General features: G+C 43.5%; 1 protein-coding gene across 1 annotated transcript in view; it reads left to right on the top strand.

The window, feature by feature from the left end:
- The first annotated feature begins 13,925 nt into the window (after positions 1–13,925).
- Positions 13,926–19,883, top strand: part of COBL (cordon-bleu WH2 repeat protein) — a 211,612-nt gene continuing 205,654 nt past the window's right edge. The window contains exons 1-2 of the mRNA XM_075557316.1: positions 13,926–13,951; positions 14,749–14,952. Of these exons, the coding sequence (XP_075413431.1) occupies positions 13,926–13,951; positions 14,749–14,952 (230 nt within the window). The remainder of the gene's footprint in view (positions 13,952–14,748; positions 14,953–19,883) is intronic.

Genomic DNA, 19,883 nt, shown 5'->3' with positions numbered 1-19,883 from the left:
GAGGGTGGCACCCATGTCCTGCAGAATGGACCTGAATGCTAGCAAACCACTGCTTTTGGCAGCTCGGACTACTGCCACCTCCCTCTTTCAAGATTTGTTGACATTGGGCTGCTGTTCCTATTGTATCCTGACCTTCATTAGCCCCCAGGACCTGAGCAGTGATCTCTGGGGCTCATGCCCTGGAAGCCTTGCTGTGCCTTAGGCAGCCCCAGACCTGCAATTGTGCAATTCCGTAAACGATCGTGAGACCAGCAGCCCGTTGTCCATAGCTGCCAGTGCTCACCCCACCAAGCCCCGTGTGACTCTCCTGGGGCCCTGCCTGGTTTAGGCAGGGTAGAGAACCGGCCTAGGGAAAGAGGTACTGTCAGAGCCTTCCGAAAGCAGCATGCTGGACTATGTTGACACTTCACTTTCCCTTTGACCTCACGTCTTCAATGCCATGTGCTAGAGGGGGGTTAGGTAGGTGTGTTTGGGAGATGGAGATTTTCTGCAGTTATCATGAATGGTAGTGTTTGAGTATCTGACTTATGAGCATGCTTGTGTCACGTAATGATACGTAGCGCTCCTGTGCCAGGCACTACTGCATGAAACACTTTAAGAATAAAATCACCATCTCTGGCCCATCTTGGGAAAGCTTACCAGTGTTACCCTGTTATGATGATGAGCTGCTGAAGGCTGTGGATTGTTAGGTAAATGGTGTAAGGTCACTTCTCTAGGTTGTAGAGGTAATGAGGTTTGAATGTTGGTGGCAAATCTCAAAGACCTTATAAGAAGGCAGAAAGTTTGCCCTTAACTCAAGGTCCCTGGGGAGTTTCGATCAAGGAGACATAGTTGTTAGACTAAAGAGGGGCTGAGGCAGATGAAGAGGTGAGGCAGTCCTTAGAAGTGTCACATCGAGGGGAAAGGGGCACCAGGTAAACAAAGATGGTAGCGAAGGAGTGGGAAGGAAGGGGTAAGTGTATGCAGTGCCTAAGCAGGTTGGACATCAACCTGGCACAGGGACTGGGCTCAAGGGATGAGAGCAGAGGAGACGGAGCCAACTGTGAGGAGGCAGCCTTGGCAAATAGTGACGCTGGAGGCACAGCTGGGAGCCAGGAAGAGAGGTGCTTCTCCAGACTTTGTGGGGACCCAGGTGCTGGCAGATTGCAGAGGTCTCAGTGACCAAGTGGCCCCTGTGTGGTAGGAAAGGGAAAGAGGCAGCTGGGGTGTGGGCGCAGGCTTCTTGCTTTCTCAGGAGGCTCATGCCTCCTTGCGGGAGAGGAAGTCAGCCAACATCTTTAGGCAACCATCGGGGACGTGAGGACACTGCAGACCCACGCAGGAAAGATTTCAGGGGACAGGGTCAGGTCTTGGCAGTCAGGGCCTCATCCCCCAAGCGGCTGCGCTCTTGGTGGGACCCTGAGCCCTTGGCCTGTGCCAGAATCATAGACATGTCGGCTGCTGGCGTCTGTGTCTGTGCGTGTTTATCTGTTTGGCCGCATTGTTTGTCGGCCTGGGCCAGTGGCATTTGGTAGAAACGCAATAGGGCTTGCAAGCCTGAGAAAGCACCCTGCTGGAGAGAGATTGGTTGCAAGCAAACAATGAGCTTCTGGTCACCTCATTTTTGCTTGCTTCTTTATTTTTGAGGAATGTTGGGGGGTTGGGGAGAAAAATCCAAACATCTTCGGAGGGAAAAAAATGTGCTAAATCAGACTCAGAAGATAGCTACCAGGATGACTGGCCAACTTAAAGACAGGTTTGTGTCATGAAGTTAGCAAGATGCATAGTTGGGGTGGGTAGACTCTGGGAGGCCAAGGCATTGCCGGGCTCCAGTGCCCAAGACAGACTTCGAGTGGACCCTTCTTCTCTTTCACAAGACTTCCTTGTAAATTCTTATTTTTCCATTTACGTTTCTGGCTGAATAAGTGAGGCGGGAAAATCGACTCACAGTCTTTCGACAAAATGACTTCATTTCCTTTTCTGGACATGCACACAACAAGAGGCTACCTTGGCACATCTAGGGCAGCCGCCGGCCTGCAGCGCAGTCGGGGAGCCCTGCATCAGGTGGCACCTTTATTAATAAGTCACTAGGCTGGGTTGGCTCAGAGGCCTTGGCTGGTTCTCACGGCACGGTGTTGCCTCTGAGTGCCTAACCCAGGGAAGCTTCGGGATCGGCTTCTTCCTTGAGTCCCTGGGATTGCCTTGGCTGCCCAATAGAGAGGGGCTCTTGGTTTTCCTTTGGGAGGCGCCAAGTGGGCACATTTGAGACCAGGGCCCGAGCCCGCCTGCGATGTATGAAAACATGACCAGGTGGTTTGGAAACCAGTAAGTTTTCTCATCTCATCTCTTTGCTTTAATTCGATAAGAATGTTCATACCTCAGTACACTGGCACTGCCTATTTTGGGGAAAGAGATATCCCCTTTATGTAACTTTCAACAATGCAGCAACTCTTGTTTCTATCGGCTCCTTGGGGAGTGAGCTGCTCTGCACACGCAGCTTAAGCATTGAGAATTTGCTGATAAGTTAAATGATCCACACCTACGGGCTCTTTCTTAACTTACTGAGAGCTGGGTAATAGCTGTGGGATTCAGCTCTCAAATGTTACTCTGAATATTTGCTTGATGGGCTGTGAGATACCAGCCTTCCCATAGACAGACGCCTTAGTTTCGAGTTTGCTGAGAACGAGGGATACCTTTTGTTATTATGTCTTTGAGAATCCTATCGAGAAAGCTAATCTTTTTATGTTGCGTTACAGAAAGCTTCCACTACCTCCAGGTCAAAGCTATGAAATCTCTTTTTAAGTAGCATTTCTTCACATCAGCTTGATTTGCTTTGCAAACCCCAATGAAGTTTTATTAGGCATCTGGCAAAGCTAGCTGCTAGGCACACCAGCTGCTTTTTTTTGTTGTTGTTTAATTTTTAATTTCAAAGACTAATCCTGCTAAAAATATTTTTTACAAATCATCATAATCACCACAGCAATTGAACACTAATGATATGCCAGACACATGCCACACTTTACATGCATGCCTCAGTGACCCCCTTCTACGAAAGCAGAAGTCTCTCTCTGTTCGGCTCTGCAGGAAGCTGAGAATTACAAATGACAATACCATGCACGGATAACGAGTGGCCTGCTGGAACATGCAGCGCTCGTCAGTGCTGGAGCCAGTACCCGTGGGTCTGAGTCTCTGTGGCACTGGTGCCTGTCTCGTGGTAACCCCATGTACAGCGGTACAAAACAGGATCAACACCAGCCTCCCGATTGGTTGGGAATTGGACTACTGTAATCCATGGGGTTGTCATGGGCTGAGTTTTGTTTGTAGATTGCCAGGCCTTTCTTCCTATTCTTACTGTGGAAACTCCACTGGAACCTGTTCAGTGTCTTAGCAACACAGACGCCTCTACTAAGAGAGGATGGTAGCGGCGCAGGGGGAGGAATTGCTGTGAAATCGACCCTGGTCTCCCTTGTGGAAGGCAAGAACTCTACCGCTGAACCGCTTCTGTCTCATATGTTAGGTAGATTTGAACTTAAATCTTTCTGAGTCCAGGGTATGGGCCGGGATCCGGGAGGATGCTTTGCATCTGCAAGAGGATAACCTGGACAGATTGACAAAAGTGTTGTTCCTGAGAGCTCCCTTGAACTGGAGCAGTCTTGTGGTAGAGCCTTTCCCCTTCGTTTTCTACCGCAGTGTGAAGTGTTCCTCTTTTTGCCAGGCTTTTCCTCCAAGCTGCTGCTGAGTTTCACGTCAGCCCTTCTCTAGATCATGCTTTAGATATTCTTCTCGCCTTGAGTTTTGTTTTAAAGGACAACGAGTGCAGAAAGCATAGAGGGACTCTCGGGTTTTTCTTCTGTAGTAGGAGCAGCTCTGTCCTTGTCCTGAACTTAAGCGATGCTGAACTCTGGAGAAGTGATCACAGGTACTCTTATCTTGGGGCCCCTGTGTTTCTGAAGTGGTTTGCCGAAATTATGTGTCCATAAACATACCTTGGTGCATCTTGTTGGGGAAGAAAGTTCTCAATAAGACCTTGATCTTCAAACTGTTTAGAAAAGCTAAGGACTGACCTGGGGCCTGATCCATCTTTCGCTCTCGCTCTCGCTCTCGCTCTCGCTCTCGCTCTCGCTCTCGCTCTCGCTCTCGCTCTCGCTCTCGCTCTCGCTCTCGCTCTCGCTCTCGCTCTCGCTCTCGCTCTCGCTCTCGCTCTCGCTCTCGCTCTCGCTCTCGCTCTCGCTCTCGCTCTCGCTCTCTCTGGAGTCACCAAAAAAACCATGACTTAATTCAAGGCAGTGGATGGAGCAGCGCTTGCATAGCTGAAAGTCAGCTTCCATTGGAGTATTGTCCCCCATGGCCAGCAAGTTGCCTTCACCAGCTGACACCGGGCTGGGATCCTGCACACACCTCTCTTAAACTGCAGGCAAGGGTTTCTTCTCTATCAAGAGCAGATACATAAACGGGGTGGGCCAGATCAGGTGCCATATGACATGTACTCATGAACAGTCACTTGACTATGTACCCAGAGCAGGGAGGAGGCTCCCTGATACGGAGCAGGGCTTGGGAGATAAAGGAGAATCTCAGCTCCCAGGGTGCATTATCAAGGCACAAGGCGATTTCTGGTTAGACGGTCAAGGTAGGGTTTGGGAAGCTATGCAGGAGACTGCTTTTCCCAACTTCTGATGGTGTATCTCAAATGGAACCAGGTTGAGCACTTTGCTACACATGTCGCTGTGAACTTGAATGTGATACAATTTTTCAATATATTTACCAACGTGAAGGTAAGTATAGTCCCTTTTGTAACTATAAAAATAGACTGAGTTTAAAAATTAAACACCAAAGGTATCTTTAGAAAGTTAATCTCTAGCAGGTGTAATTATTAACATTTATTATGGACTCAAGCACCAGCTGGCTGTGAGAAAAGCCCTTACTATGTACTTTGCAGCCGGCCTCCGCGGTCACTCTCACTTTCCATGTGAGGCAGCGGCATTCCACCAGGAAGCAGCTGAGCCAGGACTCATATCAAGGCTACCAACCACACTCCCCTCACTCTGACGCACAGTGGTATTTGGCTTGAAATCAGCAACTTTGGGATTAACATCTAAAGTGTTTTCTCTGTATATATTCTTGCTCCTTATTGTGTACCTGACTCACTTTATTTTAAGATGGTAACTGTCATTTGTGTCAGTGCTTTCTGCATCAGGGTGACTTTGCTTTTTAATGTAAACAACTGAACGCAACTCCAGTAAGCTGTTGGACCGATTCAATAACATACCTATATCCAATGTTGAAAACGAGCGAAATCAAATATTCTTCGGTGCCTGCTTAACATTACACACAGGTAATTAGCAAGGGTAGGACCGTTTCGACACAGGACCTCGCAATAGGAAAAAAGAGCAGTCTACTCTTAAGCAAGGCCAGGCCCTGGGGACTACAGGTGATTCGCTTGGCACCAACCCTCATCTGTTTGAGCTCTCCTGGCTCCATCCTTCCTCGTCACGTGTAGAGCCGCATTTCCTGCTTCGCTGCTTCCCCTGGTCACACGCCCAAGTCCTCCTGTGGAATAGTGTAACAATGAGGTAGCCTCCATTTGAAAAAAATAATGAATTACAAGTTTGGGGAGAAATTTTTGCACATGTTTTTCTTAGTGACTTAAGAATTATGTAATTATTTCAGAAATATATGAACAGGAACCCAATTATATTTCACTTATAACTTCATTAAGTTTGTACAAGTTGCACAGTTTTGCTCTAAATGTGCTTAGCCTCCACTATTAATGGTAAATTTCCTAAATGATTAAATACATCTGATGGGTGAGGTTCTCACTGAGCTGAACTTTATCAGTACCCTTGTAAGCTATACAGTGAAGGGCAATTGATTTAAACAAGTGTTAATATATGAATGTGTGTTTAAAGACGTGACACTTGTGTGTATACGTGTGTAAAGAAGTGGCGAGCACAGGTCCATATTTCACACACATTACCTAATTCAATCCTCACCAAACCCCAAAGGTAATTACATCCCACTTCCCACATGTGGAAACACAAGCTCACCAAAAACTCTGAACGTGTCCTTGGGATCAAAATATGCACTTCCACATCTTTTGAGAGTTCATGTGCCTTCAATTTGAATAAGCATTAATATAAAGAGGCAGCATGCCGTGTGCACACAACCAGGCATCTCTGAGATGAGTGCTTTTCGCTTAGGCTCTATTGTTTTTCTTTGGGACCCAGGGCAGTTTACCCTGGAGGCAGTTGACTTAAGTCATTTTCATCTCTAGTTGTTTATTGATTCAGAGCAGGAAATGGGGTACAGGGACTTACGGTCTTAGAGAACCACACGTCACCTCCCACCCACTTCCCACAGACCTGGCTCTAGGTGGGGCCTTAATCATCACGGCTGCCCACCTGACCCGTAGTTCTTGCCTTCCGACCCCTGGCCAAACATAACTGCAATGTGGTAACTAAGACTGCACCTGAAGCTGCAGGGAGGGGATCATTTTTAATCATTTTATTAGGGGATCATACAGCTCTTATCACAGTCCACACATACATCAATTGTGTAAAGCACATTTGTACATTCATTGCCCTCATCATTCTCAAAACATTTGCTCTCCACTTAAGCCCCTGGCATCAGGTCCTCATTTGACCCCTCCCTCCCCGCTCCTCCCTCCCTCATGAGCCCTTGATAATTTATAAATTATTGTTTTGTCATATCTTACACTGTCTAACATCTCCTTTCACCCATTTTTATGTTGCCCGTCCCCCATGGAGGAGGTTGTGTGGAGATTCTTGTAATCGACTCCCCGAGGGTCTCATTTTTAAGGTAGGATGTAAGGGTGAGATGGGGCTATAGCTAGTACTGAGCTTACAAGACTCTATATTTTCTCCAGACAGACCTGTGAAGATAATAGCATGCACAAAAACAAAACAGAGCAAAACCAAGCAACAATATACAACAAAACAACAACAAACCACTCACAACAAAACAAAACAAAACACAACAATAAAGAAAAGCTTGTAGTTAGTTCAAGGATCGTTTGTTGGCCTTTAGGAGCGTTTTCCAGTCCAGTCTGTTGGGGCACCACGCCCTGCCCCCAAAGTCCACCTTCTGCATTCCCTGGGGACCTTGCCGCTCCATTCCCTTGCTGTTCTGCTGCATTTTTTGAGACTCCTCTTTCCTGATTTTTCCCCAGTGCCCAGGCTTTCTCTTTAGCTTCCCTTTGTGCAAACGGAACCACGCACCGCTCTCTTCTTGGTCTGGAGGCCGCTCATGTAGCCCTCTCCGTGTCTAATTCCTGTCCCCTTCCTTCCCGCTCTTGTTTCTGCCTGTGGAAACTCTGTGGGGCTCACAAGGCAAACCCATGGAGCCATCTTTTTACTTCTCTCTTCGACTGAACGTATGTTTGATTACCAGCTATCTCGAGTGGCACTCATTTGTAAATTCATCTTTCTGAACTCAAAACCATGTGGCAGCAGGGTAGCTGCGAGTACGCACTTGTGTAAGTGTGCGTGTGCATGTCCTCAAAGGCAGGAGGTGTATTTCGTCCACCTTTATCTAAAGGAAAACCCCAGAGTTCTTGTCAGGCTGCATGTCATCTAGCCCGTGCTGACCCTGGAGCCTCCTTTCAAGCCATCGCCCTTAGGGTTTCTTTTTCTTTTTTTTTTTCCAATTTAAATACCGCTTTATTTTCAAGGCATTGCATCTTCCACTTACAGTAACAGTACTAATAAAGTGCAATGTTGACTTGATATCCCCTATGCATACTGTATGTTCAAGTATGGAGAATGCCCAGAAATTTATTATAGCACCTTTAACTCCTTACTGCTGGGTCAATGTGCTACAAAAATTTGGGTCCGTCAATTTTTAAATGTGGAACAATGCTGTTTCTATTCTCTACTTGGTTTCATCACCCTCTTCGATGGTGGGGACCTTAGGGTTTCTTATGTCCCAGCCTTCCTGTGGTGCTTTCCCCACAACATCCCAAGCGATTCCTCACATAAGTACCACCAGAAGGCCCTTCCCTGTCTGCGACATCTTCATCTCATTATTTTCTAAACCATTTCCTACTTTTCAAACGACGCCTGACAAGTCCTTTCTGAAACTTCCTGAGTTTAACCAAGCAGGATCACTTAACGCCATTTCTTGTTCTTCATTCCACCCATCAGAGTTTTGTCATCATCCTTTTAAAATATTTTTCTGCCATTTACTTCTTCGTAGTATATTCTTCCAGACTCTGAAGTTCGTGAGGGCAGGGACCACTGGGACTTTTAAAGTGATAGCCAAATAGTAGTTTAATAAAGTGACCACATCTTCGCATTTCTTAATACACATGTATTAAAGGCTAGATAAGTGTACAAAATGTTCATTTGTATCATGAAAAAAAAAATCCTGTTATTGCTTGCCTTTCTCTGCTGCTTCCGCCAAAGCAGGGATTCTCAGTTGTTAATGGATCATGAGTCAGCAAGGAGCACACATTAAATGTAGAATGAGATTCAAGAGGTGTGGACGGTGAGGTCCCAAAGCCTGTGATTTTGATCAGCAATGCAGGGGATTCCCAAACAGGATGTGCACAGAATTCTCCGAGCATGCTCTCCTTGCTTGCAGGGGTGTCCTCAGTGGGGCTGCGCTGAAGTCTTGTCCAATTGCTAGCAGGAAGAGTGGGGTGATACTGGGAAAGGAGTGAGTCCTGGAACCAGAGGCAGGTGTCGACAACTTCCAAACTGCCTTTCAAGGCAGCCACCTCTTCCTTCTGAAGAACCTCAGGGTGTGCCTGCCGGTTAAGCAGGCTATTTAACCCAAGCATGCTTCCCAAGGAATCAGGAGCCAGGAGGTGCCAGGGTGTGCCCACTTTCTCTAGAATGCCACTCAGGCAGATACTGGTTATGAATAAACTGCCAGGGCAGGTACCATCATAAGTGGGCATCAATCATTGAGTTGTGCCATTCCAGTGAGCTAATATCCACATCACCCTTTCAGCAATGTGTGCCTTCCCTTGACAGTAAACATTAATGCCAGCGGATGCTTTTGCTTATTTGAGAGGCAGAGACATCTAAACCAGAATGGTCCTGAGCCGTGGAGATTTACTGGCAAGCATATAAATGTGTTAAGCAGGCTGCTTGGTACTGTGGTGAGATTTGTGTTCTCTGAGTCCATGGGCGGTAGCATGTGTCGGTCATGTTGCCATCGCCCCCTGCCTTTCACTGCGCATCAGTCACGCATGTGTAGCACATGGACCAGTCTCAGAATTAACGCCCAGCAGGGAAAGCCCAGCTTTGCAGGCCAACGTATTGTAGGCACTAGAAAGCGTCTCGCTCACATTTGGACCGTCGGAGCATGATTGTTTTAAGCCCAGACCATTTGGAGCTCTGACCATTGACATCTGATGCACCAGAGGCGTCTTACTGTTTGTTTTCTAAGTACCTTCTGCCACGGCACACCCAGTTTCTCACTTGGAGGAAGTAAGTAAGATTGGGTTAGCGGTCAGTGGCTCCCTCCTTGATGAGCCCTAGCCCAGGGCCTGCCCACACGGCCGCTCCTGCTGCTTGCTGGAGCCTGAGAGAAAGCAGAGCACCAGGTCCATGGCACCTTGGATGCACTGGGCCAGCTGGGTGCCGCCACCATAGGCATGTCCAGGAGGGCCAGCTGCTTCAGATTTCTGGAGAAACCCTGGTGTTTGTTTTTACCTGACCATATATTCCCTCACTTTAATTCGACTCAGAACAATATCTAACCAAACCTTCAAGCTTTTTAATAACACGAACAGCTCCTCAGGACCGATTGAAGATAACTAGGAGCTAGTCTGAAAGGCAGTCCCACTCCTCCCCACAGCTGAACCACTCAAGGGGTAGAAGGAGCCAAGCACTTTTATCCTTAGCCTGGTTCTGTGTGCCAGTGGAAGCTATGCATACATACGGAGGCTCCAACTCTACCCACTTTTATTTTGAATAAGGCTTTATTCAGGAGGGAAGGATTGGTTCATATGGGCCATTTCTGCCTCCTTACTGGCATATCTGGACCAAGAGGTATCATGATAAACAGAGAAAAGATTGAAGTGCTTAAGGAAGTTGTGGAGTTTGAGTTTTACAATCAATTTCCTAGAAACAGCAAGCAAGAGCTTAAATGACACATTGCTTTGTGTAAATCTGAGGACTGAGTTGAGCCTTACCTACACCGTGGTATTTTCAGTCACTTCTTATGCATGTGAAAGCTGGACATTGAACAAGAAAGACAAGAAGATTCGATGCATTTGAATTATGGTGCTGGCTAAAAAAAAACACCCCAAAACCCAACAACTTTGAAAGTACTAAAAGGACAAACAAACCCGTGCTCCTCAAAAGCAAGGATGGTGAGTCTCTGTCCCACATACTTCGAACACGTTATCAGGTGAGATCGATTCCCGGAAAAGGCAGTCAGGCTTGGTAAAGTCGAGCGGCAGTGAGAAAGGAAAGGAGTTCTGGCAAGATGGGTTGACCCAGTGGCTGCCGCAACAGACGGGACTAGAGCAGCGGTACGGATGCGCAGTGCCAGGCAGTGAGTCACTCTGGAGCCAGCCGAACAACATCGACCAAAACACTGATCAAGTCAACATTTTCCCTGGAAAATAATCGTGGGAGGCAAGATGGCTGGCAAGAGGGCTCCTATAAGGCTGATAACTAGTGACAGACCCCATGTTAGTCAACCAAAGAGGCCACAACTCTATTTCTAACTTGTTCTTGGTTTGTTTTTTTTTCATGTTTAAATGTGTTGACCTCTGTTCATTCTCATATGAGGCCAAATGATATCCTAGTTAGAATGTCAGACTTTGTAGCCAATTATTCTGGAATTTGTTGTGAAAAGGTGACTTCAGCTCTCTGTGTCCAACTTCTCCATCTATAAAATTGGAACAACAATAATATCACATCATAATATTATTATGAGGAATAGATGACTTCATAAATGCATGACCCTTAGCATAGAGCAATGAGTGCTATTTTATTTAGATGTTCATCGTGTGAAATGGAAAAATCAATCTAATGGATAATAATATAGCAAAAGCTACATATATATGAGGGTTCTTTCAAAAATCCATGGAAATTTATATTTTATTTTAAAACCTATGCAAGGATTTCATATTTTTACACAAAATAAACTAATTAATTTGTTATAGCATGTCTTAATAGAATAGAGGTTGAGGCACCAAGAAAAATAAAGCATCGCTTACAAAAAGCCATTATCAGAGTAACATGAAATTAGCTAAACTTGAAGCAAAAGCAAACATCAGATTTATGTTCAAAATTGGTTAGAAAGAATGGTGAAATCATTGCTACTTTACCAGGAGTTTATGGGGATAATACCTTAGGGAATCATGAGTTTATAAATAGACAGCTCGATTTAAGAATTTTTACGAGGGGAGAAGACCATTTTGAAGATGAAGTCGGTGGTGGCAGGCCATCTGGGTCTGTGGGTCTCACTTCCCTAGTGCCGCGGCCCTTTAATACAGCTCCTCATGTTGTGGAACTGTGACGTTATTTTCGTTGCTACTTCCTAACTGTCATTTTGCCACTGTTTTGAATCGGGCGACCCCTGTGAAAGGGTTGTTCGATCCCCAAAGGGGTCACGACCCACAGATTGAGAACTGCTGATCTATGTCATTTTCAAGGAAAATGTCACTGTGCCCTGATTGAGGAAAACTGAGAGTTAAGCAGAGAAGAAACTGCCAACTCCACAGACATTTCAGTAGGCTCCACTTCCACAAGCCTGACTGAAAATTACAGCGGTGCCAACCTTCTCTTTGATGGGTGTGCAAACTGTCGTGCTTGGATCAGCTGTCGATAGGAGCAGAGATTTCAGAGGAATTTTTAATGCACATGATGAAGATCCCTAAGCATTTATTGGCAGAATGAACATAGGACTTTACCGCTATATCGTGAAGAGAAAGCACAATCAAAGGAGTGTTAGTAGCCAAGGGAAACAAACCCGTCAAAAGTACAGGTTAGAGCCGCGGTGTTTCGGAACGCTTAAGGAATTTGCTTGGTGACTTCCTGGAGGACCAATGAATGATAGTGTCGGCTTATATTATGATAGCATTTCGAGAGAGCTGGAATTTTAGTGAACAAACAAAATGCAACATCAATAACAAAACCCCAAACACCTAGAAAAGCTTCACTACAGAGTCTTTCTCCACACAAGAGTGTTCCTGCTCTTCCTGCTCTTCGGCATGGCAATTGTGTGAGTGTTTTGATGAGAAATCAGTAGACATTCTCCTCACAGTCTGATTCGGCTCTCTCTGACTCCTTTTTGGTTCATTATCCTAAGCAGTCTTTACAGAGCACCCACTTTTCATCAGTTATTAATGTAAAAAAGAATTCATTGATAGGATTAAATTCCCACTACTCTCAGTTCCTTAGGGATAGACTAAATGGCTAGTACCATTGCTCACGAAAGTATTTGAACTTTATTGAGATTATGCTGAATAATAAAGTTTACGGTTTTATTTTTGTGTTGTAATTTTATTTTCTAGGAATGCTGGGTCCCTTCATATGTTAATATAAATGTAAAATGTTTTACGTGAAAAATAATTATGTCTACTTATTTTGGTGGTGGATGATAATGGATTGCAGTGGCAGTAAGTCCATAGGCTCATCTGAGGGCTACTTTTCCACATTTTTATATGAGCTCTTTCCATTGTGTGAGTAGTAATATACAAGTGATGCTGTAACGTAATTAAGATATTCAGAGGTACCAGAAAAAAATAACAAGTTACCCAACTACCCAAAAGCAATTGTTAAAAAAATCCTTATTATATACATTTCAGGACTGTTATATTATTATTGGTATAATGTAAATTTCTCAATTATAAAATGAAAGTTTCCTAAACAGTGTTTTAAAGCTCTATTTTTAAAATCTGTACTAAACATTTTACACATCAAATTACATTCTTTTACAATATTTTAATGCTTACTAGTATAGCATTATTTCCAAACTATTATAATTATCTAATTGATACATTACTTAGTGGTTTCTTTCTTTTGTGACCTTTTTTGCATGTTTTCCATTTTAAGAATGTTACAGTGAGCATCTCTGAACTTCCCACAATGCACTCTGAGATTATTTTGCTTGGACAAATTTCTAGAAATATTTCTGACAACTTTCTCTCCAAGAACCTCTGAGAACAGTACACTGTAAACCTATTCACAGAATCTAAGTGAACGTAAAGGCTCATTTGCCTCTGTGTCAGTCCATCAACTAGACTGTGGTCAGGGCATGAGAGTGAGGCAAGCACGAGTTACGTTCTTGGGAGTCAACTTCATTGGGTTCCCAACTCGGTTCCAGCACTGAAGAATTGTGCAACTTTGCCTAAGTTAATTGCCTGTGAGATGCAATTTTTCAGCTCCAAAAATATTCTGAAGAATGTATGAGGTAGACTTATTTATGCTATTAACATGAGTCCTGTTGAATTTTAAGGGCCGAGGTCACTAGTTATTAAGTTCCACTGTATATCACAACTGATTTGACTACTAGTCACAATATTTTATCAGCTTTAGCCCACCCAGAGATACCTCAGAAAACGGACCTGACAATCATCTTCCAAAGTGTCACAGCTTTACAAACCCTTTGGGGTACGGTTCTGCGAGGACACACCTGAGCTTGTCTCAAGTCAGAATTGACTTGAGAGAAATGGAATTGGATTTTGGTTTTATTATCATCGTTTTAAAAATAGACAATTTTTAATAAGGGCAGTGGCCTCCTAGTCTAAGCTGGGGTAAACAAGAATTTCTAGTGTTCTTGAGAGTAGATGACTTCTTGTGAGGTAGACTAGTGATTGGTTTAGAGATCTCCTACATGGCAAATTCAATGCGCCATCAGAAATAGGTGGCAACAAACTGGAAGGGCAGTGTGTATTAAAACATGATTCCTCAAGTTCTTCTGTGCCAAACAACGTCATATCTCTACTTCTCCAATTACATGCATCAATGAGTGTTGATCTGATTGATGCTCTGTCTATTTAGTTTTAACTCATATAATTCCTTGGATTTTCAAGGCAGTAAATCTCTATGGGGGAAGAGCGCCTCATTTTCCTCCTTCAGAATGGCTATTGGGTTTGAACTGTTGACCTTTCAGTTAGCAGCCAAACACTTAGCCCATCGCACCATAGGGCTCTTTTTTTTATCTTGATGAGACTCCAAAAATATCTACTGTTGTATGGCTTCATGGATACAGAACTATGACGAGCTTTAAAATAGAGGCTTGCAGGCCATAAGTGGAATCCACTTAATTGGATTTGTACTGGTGATTGATAATCTACCCAGTGATTCAGAAGGGACTGTGTAGATCAAGTTCAAACAACAACCATTATGATTCTCACTTGTAGTGACTCTAGAGGGTTTCTGAGGCTGTAGACCTTGATGGGAGTGGACAGCTCTCTTTCTCTAAGAGCAACTGGTGGGCTTCAACTGCTGAGCGCATGTAATCAGCAGACATATTGATCAGAGATTTATAACAATATGATAGCGCCACTCTTAATTGTGAATATGCTTCTAGGATGTTTCGTTCTGGATCTTTCAAAAATACTTTCTTTGCTTATTTGTTCAGAAGGGGTGTGATATTTCAAATTTTGTTGGTAGCATAGAGGAGTACAGGTGTGCTGCTTTTTAAAAGGCCACGCATTTCAGAAGAGAGAGAAGTACTTCTAAAAATACTTATAATAAAGTTATTGAAAAAACTGATCATTAGGTAATCATATCACGTTTTATGTTGAAAACTGCCATTTTACTCAATCTGTTGTCCCTTTTTAAGGAGGAAGATGAAGGCTCGGGCCCCACCCCCTCCTGGAAAACCTGACCCTGTGGATGTTCCTGGTGAACGGAAACCTAGCAGAGACTTGGGCCTCAACCCTCAACAGAACCTGATCAACATGAAAGAAAACCTGCGTAACAGTACAGTGGACCTCACTGTGGTTCTCCCCAGTGGGCTAGAGAAAAAGAGTGTGGTCGACGGGAGGTAAGAACAAAGGCTGTCTCAAGGAGGAGTCATTGTACTTGATGGCAAGTGTAAGGAGAACTGAGGAACTTATGGCCATCTTGAGTATAAATCTGGGCTTAGGTAACAATCTAAGGAGACCTGAAATGTTTCACCCGGAATAACTTCCTGCAGCCGGGTCTAGCCGTGGCTCACTGTAATCCCTGGATAACAAGAGCTGCCCAGCTCCCTTCTCTTAGCAAGCTAAGGAAAAGGGCCAGCAATAGAGGCCCTCATACAATTCCAAGCCCTGTCACCAGAACGCCCCCTTTCCAGCCTGAAACTGGAATGAACTGTGTCTTTTGCACCACAATTATTCAGCCGCCTTAATTGATCATTCAAATATCCAGTTATAAACTGACCTATTCTAAAGCCAAAAAACAACCTTGCTGACATCAAGTCCCTACCAATTCATAGCAACCCTTTAGGCAGGGTAGAACTGCTCCTGTGAGTTTGGGATAATGTAACTCTTCAAGGGAGTAGAAAGCCCTGTCTTTCTCCAGAGGAGCAGCTGGTGGTTTCGAACTGCTGATATTGAGGATCCCAAGGCATAATCACTGTGCCATACAATGAACAATCATCTCTTTCCATTGAAAGTAAATCAACTTTAAATGCAGAAATAATATACAATCCATGACTTTCGATTTGAGCTATGGTTATTCAGGATAATGTGTACGTTCCGTTTGTATTTTATCTCTGAAGGGATAAGAAAAAAAGGTTTTAATTTTAGGAATTGTGTTCCCCTGGTATTAATAAGGACTCACAATAAACTCGAGGACGCAGACCATCGTGGCGCAGTTGGCAGAAGTCCATACCTCTTTGATTTCTGCTCCATCATTCTCCCAATGGCATCCAGCTGTCCGTGACTGCCGCTGACGCGCTAAGCAGACGTCTATGGGAAGAGGAAACAAGCCCCTCCCTGAAATAGTGTCAGCTCATTTCTTATTTAGAATAAATCCTTAGTGCACCGTCTGTAACTTCTACCTACACCTCTTTAGCCATTATTAGCTGCAAAAGTAAGATTGGAAAATCACTTACCTAGGCATAAATTCAAAATGCTGTTCCTTCAGGATTGTATGTTTGGAATGGATGGATAAAAACACACATGGTGAGTGGTAGGGAGGTTTATACAAATTACCACATCTACAGGTAGAAGAAAACACAGCTGCTTATTCTGGCTCCTCATTTAGACCTAGTTTCCAGAGTTGGTTATAGAAAAGCATCTAGTTCTTTTCTGAGTGTGGCATATATCTTGAGGTAATAGAGCCAAAAGTTAGGAAATAATCACGCTCTTATTGACCCCCATGGAAAATAGTTGAAAGGAACATATGCAAAATGAAATCAGTGATAAGGCAGATGGTAAATTTTATAATTCTCTCAATGTGCTAATGATGTATTTTACACAATGAAATTCATTGAATTGAGAAAACTCATTTAATGAAAATGGCCTAGTTGAGGGAAATTGTCTAAATTCTAATCATACTTTAAAGTCTTTGAATAGATTTACATGTGATATAAGGATTGTGTGTATATATATTTTTAAATCTTATTTTGAAATACAGTAAAAATTATTCCTAACAGACAGTTTCAGAAAAGTCACCATAAACTCTTCCTGTTAATGTTAGATAGCATCAATTTTGTTCCGTCATACAATGACCTCGTGTGCAGCAGAACGAAACCCTGCCCTATCCTGTGCCATCTGCCTAGTCGTTCCTTGAGCCCAAGTGGGATGCGTGTTCTGAGTATGTGAGACAAAGTCTGTCTGTCCTCACTTTTAAAGAGTATTCCAACTGTTCTCTTTCAAGACAGAGTTCATTGTTGTTGTTTGTTTTTTGAAGTCCATGATATATTTAACATTTCTCACCAATAACGTGATTCAAATGTATAAGAAGTGGCTGAAAATACTATAATTTGGGTTAGGTGCACCTCGTTGTCAAAGTAATAACTTTGCTCTTTAACACGTTTAAGAGGATTTTTGTAGCAGATTTGTCTAAAGCAACATGCATTTGATTTTTTGACTCTTCCAAGGGGAAGATGGGATCTATATAAAATTAAATTCTAAACAATTTCAGTCTTCTGCAATTATCATTATGTTGTTTATTGGTCCAGTTATGAGGATTTTTCTTTATGTTGATAAGTAATCCATCCTAGAATATGTAATTTTTTATCTTTATTAAGGCCTCTTCACTTTCAGCAAGCAAGATCATGCAGCTTAATGAGCCTCCTCAGATATGAATGGTGTGTTTTACTTCAGATAGTCTAGCTTCTCAAATTATTTGCTCAGCACTCCTATTGAGTGCCTCTGGGGAGAGGACACAAAGCCGAAGCACACCTTTCCTGAGTTTACAACGCTCCATTCTCCCTATTCACTGTGAAAGACTGCCTTTTGATCTGTGTGAACACAGTTAGTGTTCTGTACTTTCTGTTCTTCACAAAGTTGTCCATGCTCTGTTAAGATCCACACAGTTGCGTGCCTTTGCGTGGTCGATAAAACACAGGTAAACATCTTTGTGGACTTCCCTGCTTTCCGCCATCGTCCATCTGACCCCAGCAATGATATCGCTCAGCAATAATCCTCTCCTAAATCCAGCTTCGATGGCTGGCGGCTCCACTGAACTTTACAGCACAGAGTAATATCACGTTATTATACTTTTAACAACTGCTTCAACGTCTTAATATGAAATTGTATCATGACGTTTACTATGATTTATTTCCCACTCTGGTATTTTGTGAGCATTCATAGTTTCTGTATGTGCGTGCGCGCACGCCATAAACAGTGCTCTGTCCCTACAACTGACCTCCCCCTCCAGATATTAAAATATTTCCTCAGAATAAATTCATAGATGATGAATTGCCATTCAAATAATTAAAACATTTTAAAATTACAACCCCACGATTATCATGAAGGTGACTAACACACGATGATGATGAAAACTGCCACCTCTGTGTTTCTGAACATTGCTCAGTCTCTGTTTTGGAAATGAACAAGGAGCAGATCCTCCTGCAGTATCTTAATTCCCAGGGACCCTCGCCCACCGCAAAATGGGACACAATTCTGATCATAATTGTATGTAGCTGTGTGAAAATAAAAACGTTTGACTTTTCAATCAGTATTCTACTTCAACGACTTCAGCTCTTTCTTTTTCTCATAACGGGATTACCGAGTTTCCATTTACCTCCTAAACGTTTTTGTTAAGCAGTCATGCAGACGCAGTTATAAACAACATGAAAAACAGACTATTAAAATTTCCCCTACTCATCAAAATACTGTGCTCTGTAGAACTCCTGTGGAACATCCCAGCCGGGAGAAATCCACAAGGAAATACCATGTGTGGGAGGCAGAGAGGCTGGCTTCCCTCGCTCCCCCATCGTGCCCCTATGGTGGGGGGATGAGAAGGTTAGCACAGAGCCACACCTCTGAGGCCCAGTCGCTAATCTTGTACTTTATCAGGAGGTGGCACTGCGGGTCATCTTAAATACTCCAGTACACCAGGCATCCAGGTTTGCAGACAGATGAAGAGAATGCCTACCTGGAAACCACTAGATCTTTTCAAATTAAAGTGACAATGTAAGAGCTCTTGTAATTATATTGTTACTTTCTTTGTTCCTTGATGGAAGAGATGCTGAGTTACCACTGTGCTATTGAGCGGTGCAGTTACTAAGAATAGGTGTGATAGAGCATTAAAATCGTTCTTAGTAAATGGCGATCCCTTCTCCAATAGTTCTTGTAAGACGGAGTGAGAGTAACGTAAAAGGTGGCTGCCGTGATAAATATTGCTGATATGGCACCTTCTTGGCTTTACTCGGCAATCCTTTTAATAATAGGTTGATGCCAAATTCCTGAACTTTGCTTAGAATAGAGGGGTTTTTGTCATTGTGGTTTATTTCATTGGCTATTAATTTGTGGGTATAGTGAAAGAGTTTATGGACCTTTACATAGATTAAAGTAATCATTTACAATTTATAAAGTAGTCATTATAAATTACATAGATTAAAATAGTCATTTATTAAACCTCATATCCATATTACTTCCTAACATGAAAGGTTCTTAAAGAGATGATTGGACTCTGAGTTTCCCATTCTGCAATATCACATGAGGTTTACTTGGTTGGTTAGTTTTACTTCCTTTGGATTTAGAAGCATAAATTGGAACCCAAGTTTGTTCCTAAAGAGATGCAGCCATTGAAACGAGGACCACGGGCCGTTTGGAAGGAAAATGTCCTTGCATACTTTGAGGGCCGGCGTTACCCACACTGCAGATGGCTGCTGGAAGAAGGCCACCAATCCCATCACGTTAATTGGGACACGAGTACAGAGAAGATCTTTGAAGAGACAAAACCCTCCGCTCAAAGGGAGCGTCAGAGAAGCTTGTCAGGCATTTAGAATTTGGGGGGAAATGGCATTTTGTTGTGTTAAACTGATCATGTCCAAGTAGGCTCACATATCTTGAGGGCCAGGGTAGGAATGAGCCAAACATTTTCTTTGCAAAACAAGAGAGCTTTCCTGTAATGTGCAGTGATTCCAACGCGACTCCCCTTTTGCACTAGGTGATAGTTAACAGACCTACCAGGATATTTAGGACTTTGTCCTTGAAAATGCCAGTAGCTCTCATTGGGGCAGATGCGGAGCCTACATTCCTTATGGAGAGAGCTCACCTGGTCTACGATGAAGGGGAGGGAAACATCATCAACCCTGATTGGTTCTTTCTTGGACTCTTTCCAACAAGGAGTCAGTGAAGCCTCTGAAATGGCATGATGATCTTCCTGAGGCCGACGTTGTCAAGGAGACAGATGGATGGTCTGCTCACAGTTTACAAGGGTCTGTGGTCTTGAGCTTGGTCTGTTGATTAGCTCTCAGTCCTAGACGCTGAGAAAATGGACTTTTCTTTAGTCCTTCAAAGGTTCATAGAGGAA

Source organism: Tenrec ecaudatus, chromosome 9, assembly GCF_050624435.1.
Source record: "Tenrec ecaudatus isolate mTenEca1 chromosome 9, mTenEca1.hap1, whole genome shotgun sequence".
NCBI classification, from domain to species: domain Eukaryota; kingdom Metazoa; phylum Chordata; class Mammalia; order Afrosoricida; family Tenrecidae; genus Tenrec; species Tenrec ecaudatus.
The sequence above is the reverse complement of the archived record's forward strand: the minus strand, read 5'-3'. Positions and strand labels throughout refer to the sequence as shown.